The 9,837-nt window shown below is 40.4% G+C and overlaps 1 protein-coding gene across 1 annotated transcript; it reads left to right on the top strand.

The window, feature by feature from the left end:
- The first annotated feature begins 608 nt into the window (after window positions 1-608).
- On the top strand, window positions 609-9,728 carry LOC131426111 (serine protease persephone-like). Its single transcript, XM_058588559.1, has 7 exons — window positions 609-1,188; window positions 1,587-1,791; window positions 1,922-2,243; window positions 2,307-2,484; window positions 4,182-4,666; window positions 4,726-4,909; window positions 9,278-9,728. The coding sequence occupies exons 1-7, from the start codon at window positions 1,101-1,103 to the stop codon at window positions 9,631-9,633; spliced, it is 1,818 nt and encodes a 605-aa protein (XP_058444542.1). The 5' UTR covers window positions 609-1,100; the 3' UTR covers window positions 9,634-9,728.
- Window positions 9,729-9,837: the final 109 nt, after the last annotated feature.

The raw sequence follows: 9,837 nt of genomic DNA, 5'->3' as shown, positions 1-9,837 counted from the left end.
TTAAATGAGGATGCAATATTTGTTAAAATTGAATAAACATTTGAGGTTTGAGCCGTTAGTGGAATGAAACTAAACCGTTTTTAAAAATCCATCAACAAATAACTGACTCATAGGCGCTCGAAATTATGACAGAAAAATACAGGAGTCATTACTTTAGAAAAACCCTAGTTTTAGTCATCTCACACTGCTGAAAATTTTATCATAAATTGCTGATATATATCCAATGGAATGAAGAAAAAATTATGTTGCTACGTCAAGTACAACAAGAGATTTTCACAATTAAGTTCTACCCATTCTTGTGCAGAGTAAATTTTGACGTATTTGACGTCAATGAATCATCGAACCCATGGAAAAAAGACCTACTTCTTAAACATTTTCGTACGGATGGATTGTTTCGTTTACTCGGGTCACCCACCACTGCATCGCGGTCCAGCAGGTGGGTGACGAAAAGTTTCTCGCCCTCATACGGCGATCATCAGGATTCATTACGATTCACCAGTATCAACAGTATCCGAAAGATCACGCGCCGACCACAGACAACAAAATTCACGCTGGTCGCTTCGTTGGGAAGCTGATCGTGGAGATCGCTCTCAGTACATATCAGAGAATTGAGCAGACATCATCGTCTCCATAAGCCGATGCGTGGCGATTGTCGGTGTTAGTGACTATAATAATAATATATGGTATTTGATCATAACAAAAAAAGTTACTTCACAACTGAAAACAAGTGCCATCGAGTCGAGAGTAGATTTATGTTTATTAACAACCGGCTACAATTACCAAACGGATTCCGATCCACGGGTGGAACAGCGAAAGACAGTGAATCCTATGAACCTACCGGATATTAATTTTAATCATAATCAGAATACCAGACAACACAGAGAGTCCGGCGACGAAACCGGTTTGAGTAGTTGATGTTTGCATCGCCTGTTAGTGTCAAAATAAAACACGTTCCAGATTTGTTTGAGTTCCGTAGATGATTATCAGTCAGTGCCAGTGCATTACGAAAACAGCTGTGTATCGCCCCAAAAACAGCTCTTCCGGATCCGATTTGAAAAACGATCGTGACATCAGCACAACTGTCGTTGATTGGTTGAACAATGCATAAACTTGTTACCGTTACGGTGATCAGCGGATTAATTACGTTTTCGCTCAGCTTCACCGTCATCAGCGGAGATGAGTTGTATGGTAAGTTTCATGCTTTGATGCTTGGGCTCGTGTTCATGACACTGTGGAACAATCAGAGCATAGTTTTTTTTTTGTTGTCATAGTTACGGGTTATTGTCTGTCACATTGTTTGACGATGAATCAAGTGACGCAATTCGGGAAGAAAAAAATTACATTTGTGGTCATGCCGACGGGGGATGGTTATTCCCGCCAGTGATCGGCTGGTTCATTCACCAGAAATGAGCTTTTGCTCTCGCTTTTCGTTTTAGCTGAATACCCTAAAGAGACAAGAGAGGTTCGTTTTTTCGTTCATTTCAAGCATGGTTCAATTCCAGTGTGTGGTTGAATAAAATCAAAACAAACTGAACTTGCAGAGTAAAGATCATCGTCCTTCCTTTTTTCTACTGTTCGACTTACAGAGAATGATGTCTGCAAGACGCGGGATGGTTCGGCGGGGATCTGCACGATCAGCAGCAAGTGCCCGTGGTACGTGTCGAACGTGATTCGCAGAAGGCTAATTCCATATCGACATGTAGTGAGGTGTGGTTTCCTACGCGACGACGAGATCATCTGTTGTCCGAGCGAGCAGACGGAAGAACGCAACCAGGAGGATAAGAGTGACAGGTAACGCGATTGTAAGGATGATGAACTTCACTTCACCGGTGGTTAGGATTGATTGCATGAACAAAGAAATTTGCGATCGTCCCAGTATTGATGCAGTATCATTTTTGTTTTTTAATGTTTCTTGAATCAGTTTAGTTACTCGGACTACGGATCGAAAGGCGAATCAGGCATGTCGCCACTTCCGCGGGATCACCAAGCTAACGTATCACATTGTCGAAGGCGAAGATGCTGAAGAGGGAGATGTTCCGTTTATTGCAGCCTTGGGGTATGAGTCTAACGAACCGGGAAAACTTTACGACTGGGGTTGTGGTTCTAGTTTGATATCACCACGCTTTCTGCTAACCGCTGCACACTGCATCCGATCGAGCCGCCGACCGGTGGTAGCCCGGATGGGAACGCTTAGTTTGGATATGCCCGATGACCCCCGAGCGATACAGGATTCACCACTGAAGGTAATGATCCGGATCTTCAGCTTAACTGAGCTCAGGTTGACTACCGATGATTTAAAATTTCAGAACTTTTACCCACATCCGGAGTACACACCACGATACAAGTACAATGATATCGCGTTGATCGAAGTCACTATTCCGTTCAAGTACGACGATAACGTCAACAGAGTTTGTCTGGAAACGAAACCGGCCGATCTACCCCATACGCAAATATTGATCGCATCCGGTTGGGGTCTTACGGGAGGTAGGTTGAACCATAATTGGCCAAATACACCGGTTCTGATTGTAGCATTATTCCAGCTGAAACGCTCTCGGATAAACTGTTGAAAACCAACTTGACGACGGAGCCCCTGGAGCAGTGCGATCGCGACTACCGGCGGAGTTTGGAAACCCAGAACGAAAAACTCCCGTTCGGCGTCATCAAAACACAGTATTGTGCCATTGGAACACGGGTCGAGAGTTCCGGAAAACGGCGCGACTCGTGTCAAGGTGACTCCGGAGGTCCACTGCACTACACCAACCACGACGACGAACGATTCTATCTGGTCGGGGTTACGTCGTTCGGTTTGGGATGCGGAGAAACGGCCAGCATATACACCCGGGTGGCAGCATATCTCGACTGGATCGAACCGATCGTGTGGCCAGACAGTGCTTCGCTTGTCGAGTAGTGATAATAAATTGAAAACATTGCACCGAACGTTCGTTTGTTTGCTTGTTACTATTGTTGTTGGTTGTTTGGTCCATGTAGTATCTTCCGTTTGATTCGTGACTCATCTGCTGGGGAAGAAGTGTGTCCGAAACCAGTTTGTGTGCAGTATGTGGTAGTTCTTGAAACTCTTTCTTTCTCTCTCTCTCTGAATCGCAGCGGGTACTCATTCTCTTCAGACATCGGACACTCGATGAATCCTGACCACTGCGACTAACGATTGAGACTCGATCGTGCTAGTAGTAGTTGTCAGTGGAAGTTCTGAGCGCTAAGATCGCGATTCGGTGGTTGTCCGTCAAAAAACAAAAAAAACAGATGCGCTTCTATCATTTGTCTGTGTCGTGTTTATGATTGGTCGATGTTTTTCGGTGTCGTTATTTGTCGAGTAGTGAGTGCAGCACAAAATCTCTGTCGCTTGGAATTGAATGGATTTCCAAAAACATGATTTTTAAACAGGCTGACAACATTCTACTAGTGTCATAACAGTTGATCTTACTGGTGAATCTAACGTGTAACACATGAAGATCACAACAAAACACATGAGGATCGAAGACTAGAACCGGAATTAATACAATCAAAATTACCATAACATAATCGAATAACGATGCTGGTCATAGGAAAACCCATTAGTGCAAATTTCTTCAGGTTTTCGCTTTGTGTCATCATCATCAATGTGTTCCTGATCGTATCTACTCAGTGCGATACTCTGTACGGTAAGACACCTTTCTCTCTCGCATAAGAAGTTAGTGACGACCGCAGCGGGCCTTAACTTTGACTTCCTTAAGATTGGTCGGAAATCCCACCGGGACCAGAAAACGAGAATTGAATTGTTTTCTTTTTTACCGTTCTTCGGCCCAACGGGTGAACCAGTGTGTGTGTCTGTGTACATGATCTTCTGTGACTGCGACTCAGGTTTCGATAACCTTTAGGGTCATGTTTGTTGTGATCGCCAATGAACTTGTATTACGTGACAGTTGAAATACCGAACGATTTCCCTGCGGCATATGGCGTAAAGCCTGTTTGGTGTCAAAATGATGTGAAATAAACTGTACCAGTGATGTGAGAGATTTAGTCGGGATGTAGATGAAATTTAAACATTGTCTTCAAATGACATTTCGATTTTCAATTACTGCAAATTATATCCTTATAGCGTTTTTTTCCGCTGTGCCGAATTTTTAAGAAAACACTGTTTGTCCCAAATGTGAAGTGATCTCACACCGGAATCTATCTTCCAGAGGGCGATCCCTGCAGTCTGCGAGACAACTCCAACGGATACTGCATCGAAGCCACCAAATGTCCGTGGTTCCTGGAAACGATTGTCAAGAAGAAGAAATTCAACGAACGCGTTACGTGTGGGTTCGATGGGAAAATCGAAGTCATTTGCTGCAAATCGAACGGCACCAGACCGAACGGTCTGGCATCCGGCATCCGGACACGGTTGGCATGTGATCAGGTACCTCCGATCACCTCCCGGTTGACGTTTCACATTATCGACGGTGTAGAGGCTGAGGAGGGAGAGTTTCCGTTTATGGCCGCACTCGGTTACGAGAGTGAAGAAATTGAACAAGGGTACGACTACCGGTGCGGTGCTAGTCTGATTTCGGAGAATTTCCTACTTACCGCAGCGCACTGCATTCCGAAGCAGAGTCGACCGGTCGTGGCGCTACTGGGTACCAACAGTCTCGATACTGGAAATATGGGAGTTGTGGTGCGGATTAAGGTCAGAACATTACTTATACAGGACGGTCTGTGCGGAATGTTACAAACACTTTCTTCCAGGAATTTTATCCACATCCCGATTACCGTACGAGTAGAAGCTACAATGATATTGCACTGATCGAACTGGAGGATAAGCTGATGAACGAACCAAATGTGAATCCAATCTGTGTCTACAGTGGAACGGAGGACTTGTCGGAGAGTGTGGTGTTAACTGCCGAAGGATTCGGAATAACGGATGTAGATAGTAAGTTTTGTTATTCATCGAACTTGAATCCAACTTCATGTAGATTTTTGACATTCTCATATAGAAAGGTTATGCAAACAAGCAATTGAGGCAATTGAAATGTTTCCAAATATGTGACACTTTCAATTCCTCGCCAGACGAACTAGTCTATGTCGACCAACTGAACACTTTCACCATGTGTTGCTGAAAAAATTCAAGAAAAGTTATAAATTATAACCTATAACTTTTTCTCGATTACAGTAAAACTTACCCACACTGTTATCATAGATATAATTATATTCAACATTTCTCTTGTTTAAGTTTGTTTTTCCAAGCTTCTCGTTTTATTTTTATTTATAAAGCGCTTCTCCTTTGTTCCAAATAATGATTCTTATCTTCGTCATCCTTATAATTTTGGATTTTTAAAACGTTTCTGCTTTATTCTAAATTTTTCCTCTCATTATTGTTCATAATTAATCTGCTTTCGTTGACACTCGTTTTCATAGAATCGTTGAAAAAACTTATTTAATCCACTTAGTGGTGTAATGATGCCTTTCTCGTGTTGTTTATATTTTCAAAAATACCACTAGCAGATTCTGTGAAGAATTTTTTTTCAAACTTAAATAAAATTAGAGACTTTCTTTGGGTATAAACCAACATTACCTTTTCAATTTGTAAACAGTACACGGATAAAAATCCATTGCCGGTACCATTATTAAGAAATTCTGATAATCATTGAACGTGTCTTCTCACGAGATCATACCTAATTATTATTATTACCTAATGTATTTGCATACGTGTAATGTCAGGTTAATAAGAATTATTTATTTTGCATCGTCGCACAATGACTTTGAAAAAATTTTAAACACACTTTACCTTATCGTTCCGGAACCGGAAGTCGAACATGGATGAAATTCAACAGCAACCTATGAGATTGTAGGACTTTTCATTTAGGCCTAAGTCAAAAAGCTTCGTTTTTGAGCTCTTGACCACTATTTCCAGTATTTCTGGAACCGGGAGCTGGAAACCAGTATAGCCGAAGTCGGTGCGTTTAGTATGTATTTAATATCGTCTACAAAGTTTGAGTTCTGAGTTAAATATAGAAGAATTGTACCTTTTTTGCATCAACGATGTAAATGACGGTGTGCAATTTTAAGCACACTTTACCCTATGAAAGCATGATGAAATTCAATAGCAACCTATGGAACTATGAGATTTTCAATTTTAGCCTAAGTGAACAAAAGATTTACAGATTTACATTCACCTGAAAAATATAGATTTAAATGTAGGCTATACAAAATTGAAAATCTTCCATGCAAGAACGTACCGATGAGTACCGGTTTTGTATCGTCATTTTGAATGACGATTTGAATGTTTTGACACTCATCGCCATTCAATTTCGGAACCGAAAGTCGAAATTGGATGAAATTGCACAATATCTTTTAACTAAGTCCCGGGTCTAACAAAGAGAAAAAACTTTGTTCATCAACGTAATCTCCAAAATTAACTTTATTCATCAACGTAATCTCCAAAAAGAGTAACACAATCATTCCAGCACCGCTCTTACAATTCAATACCACTTTTGTAGAACGTTTCACCTGTTGCCCCAAAATAAGCCTCAGTTTCAGCGATAACCTCTTCATTCGTGCGTAATTTCTTACCGGTGAGCATTTTTTTCAGATCTGCGAACAGCCAATAGTCGCTGGGAGCCAAATCTGGTGAATACGGTGGATGTGGAAGCAATTCGAAGCTCAATTCTTGTAGTTCTTCCATTGTTTTGATTGACATGACACGGTGCGTTGTCTTGATGGAACCATTTTTTTTTCTTTGCCACATGCGGTCGTTTGCAATTTCAGCCTTCAAACGCTCCAATAACGCTATATAATATTTACTGTTAATGGTATTTTCTTTCGCAAGATACTCGGTAAATATTACACCACACACATCAGAAAATACCGAGGCCATAATCTTTTCAGCCGATTCTTGTGCTTCCGGGGACTTTGGACGTGGTTTACCAATTGCTGTCCATTCAGATGACGAGATCGTTTTGATTCCGAAGTGAAGTGAATCCATGTTTCATGCATTGTCACATATCGATGCAAAAATTCTGGTTTGTTACGTTGAAACATGGCCAAACACTGCTCAGAATCATCAACACGTTCTCGGTTTCGTTCAACAGTGGGCAAACGCGGCACCCTCTTCGAACAGAGCTTTCTAATAGTCAAAAGCTCATGCAATATAAAGCCAACACGTTCTTTTGATATCTCTACGATGTCAACAAACTCACGCAATTTCACTTTTCGATCATTCAAAACAATTTTGTGGATTTTTTTTTGTTTTCTGGTGTTAACGCCTCATTTGGACGTCCACTGCGTTCTGCATCATCGGTGTCTCTACGACCACGTTTGAGGTCAGCAAACCAACGTTTTATTGTTGTTTCTGATGAAGCGAAGCCTTCATAACACTTTTCAAGCCGTTGCTTCGCTTGAACGCCATTTTGCCATTAAGAAGCAGTGTGTAATTAAAACACGAAAAAGTTTTTGATCCATTGTTCTGAACAAAAATAGCGTCACTTTTAGCACAATAACTCGCCAACTAATGAAAAGAATATCAGGAAATTTTAACAGCTGTCTTCAAAGGTTAGTATTAACTGAAAAAAAGGTGACTGCAATAATACTAGCGCCATCTATGTGTTAGTCCCGGAACTTTTCAGCCCATGTGTTATACTACTCAGAGGTAGTCATAATGGTAATCATGAAGGAGAGCTGTAGTAAATTCACTAAGAAAAGGGAAGTTCAATGTAAAATTTATTCGACGAGAAACGATTCTTCTTGACCAATATAGATACTACTTTCATATCAAAGGAGATTATAAGATTGTTTTAAGGGAGAGGAAGTGTAGTGAGTACACCAAATATGAGAAGTGTGAGGAAGAATAGATCGTATTTTACAAAAAAAAATGGTACTTCTTCGCGAGTCCAGCATATTTCTAGTTACTAATGTCACTTTCGCTTGATGTCAAACCTAACCCAGTTTCCACTCTAACTGCTGACAAACCATTTGTTTGAAGCCAGTTTCGAACCTAGTTTCAACGTTGTTAAACTGAAAATCGAGTCAGTTTCGAACCTGGTTTTTATATCAAGTTTGTTCAAACTCCCGTTGCTAAGTGTGAAATCAACACAGTATCGTGAAAAGTGTTTGTTTGATGAAACTACCCTGGGTCAGTTTGTTTTCTCAAGTGAAAACGACATAAGTGAGGGTCACACAAATATTCCCAAGATGGAAAGGGAATAAGTTTTCTTAACAAAGGGAGGTAACGTTGGTCTGAAGAAATCATACAATAAGGGATCAAACATAAAACTCACCCGATTTGTCGAGAACACCGGGATTTTTTTATTTACCTTGATTTTCAGAGAAATAACAAAACAAGCTCCCATCTAAAAGAGTGTTCCCATTTGTTCTAACAGAAATTAACGTCATTCAAATACCGAGAACATATTTTTATTTGAAATTACTTTGAAATGAATAGTGCTTGACACGTCTGCTAGCAGCCAGACATTATTTCAGCTGTTTATTCAAAGTAGGGCCAATCGAGTTTCTCTCACCTATCAATAAATGCTTCAAAATCCTACAAATTTGCTAAAAATTTGGATTCTACAAAAATCTCAATCTTAGTAATACAAAGAACTATATAGGGCAAAACTGTCAATCCATTTGTTTACGTAAGTTTCGTCCTCCGTGTTCCATGCCAACAAACAGGGCGATACTTCAATTACTAGTAAGGAAGGGCGAAACAATTTATTTTCTTTTCCTAACCTTTTCAATACTGGAAAAAGTAAATGAGACGATAAAATTACTCGCAGCTTTATCTTAGTCGCGAAAACCATGCATAAAAATAAACAAATCGAAAAAGGGTGAAACTCTTTCTATGTTGATTTATTCAGTGGATATAGAAGGAAAGTGGGAAAATTTGCATACCTTTTAAAGATAAACCAACAGTTCATCGACTAATCAAAAATTGTTCTGAGAGTATACGATAATTTCTAAATGAGATTTGAAACCAAAGTCAAAACTTTCATCGACGTTTTTCTCCATTTGCTGTCAATGTTAGATTCGTCGCTCTTTGAAAAACAGCTGATTTTACAATTGTTTTAAAACGGACTGTAAAAAAAACAAAAATAGCTAATTCTTTTTTCACTCCCTAGCGTGTAATAATAAAAATGTCAAATGTATGTCTCTTTGAAGAAATGCCAGTCTGTTCCAAGTAACCCTCCGATCGTCTTACCCAGCACACTATGACCGCCTACTAATATTTGAATCTTCATTTTGTTTCAATCAGTTTACCAAGCGTAGTTTCGATAATCTAAATTTATACAGAAAATTTTTCCAGGACAATCTCGTTCGTCGACGCTGATGAAAGTGAACCTCACCACGGTAGCGTTGGACAAGTGCAACCAAACATTTGCCGAAAACAACCTGCTAACGAACAATCGGAGATTATCGTTGGGACTGATTGAAACACAGTACTGCGCCACCGGCATAGAGAATACGGTCACCAAACAGATCGGAGACACCTGCCAGGGCGATTCCGGGGGACCGTTGCAGATCGTGGAAAACGAAAAGTTCAAACTAATTGGCGTCACTTCGTTCGGGAATGGATGTGGTTCGAACACGCCCAGTGTCTACACTCGAGTTTCGCGGTACATCGACTGGATCGAATCCGTAGTGTGGCCAAAGACACCGTAACTGCCTATGGAAGACGTACATCGCAGCGTGATTACTTGTGACCCAGTTTCCTGTACGAATCAACCGAGAGAAATGAAATATTTGTATAATGACAACCGAAATTGTGTATTATCTGGGGAAAAAAAACTATCTGAAATTTCCATAACAGTTATACTCTGAGAAAAGATCTAATATTGACAAAACAGGACCAGTTAGTTATGAGAC

The sequence above is a fragment of the Malaya genurostris genome, chromosome 1 (genome assembly GCF_030247185.1).
Source record: "Malaya genurostris strain Urasoe2022 chromosome 1, Malgen_1.1, whole genome shotgun sequence".
Taxonomy (NCBI): domain Eukaryota; kingdom Metazoa; phylum Arthropoda; class Insecta; order Diptera; family Culicidae; genus Malaya; species Malaya genurostris.
The sequence above is the reverse complement of the archived record's forward strand: the minus strand, read 5'-3'. Positions and strand labels throughout refer to the sequence as shown.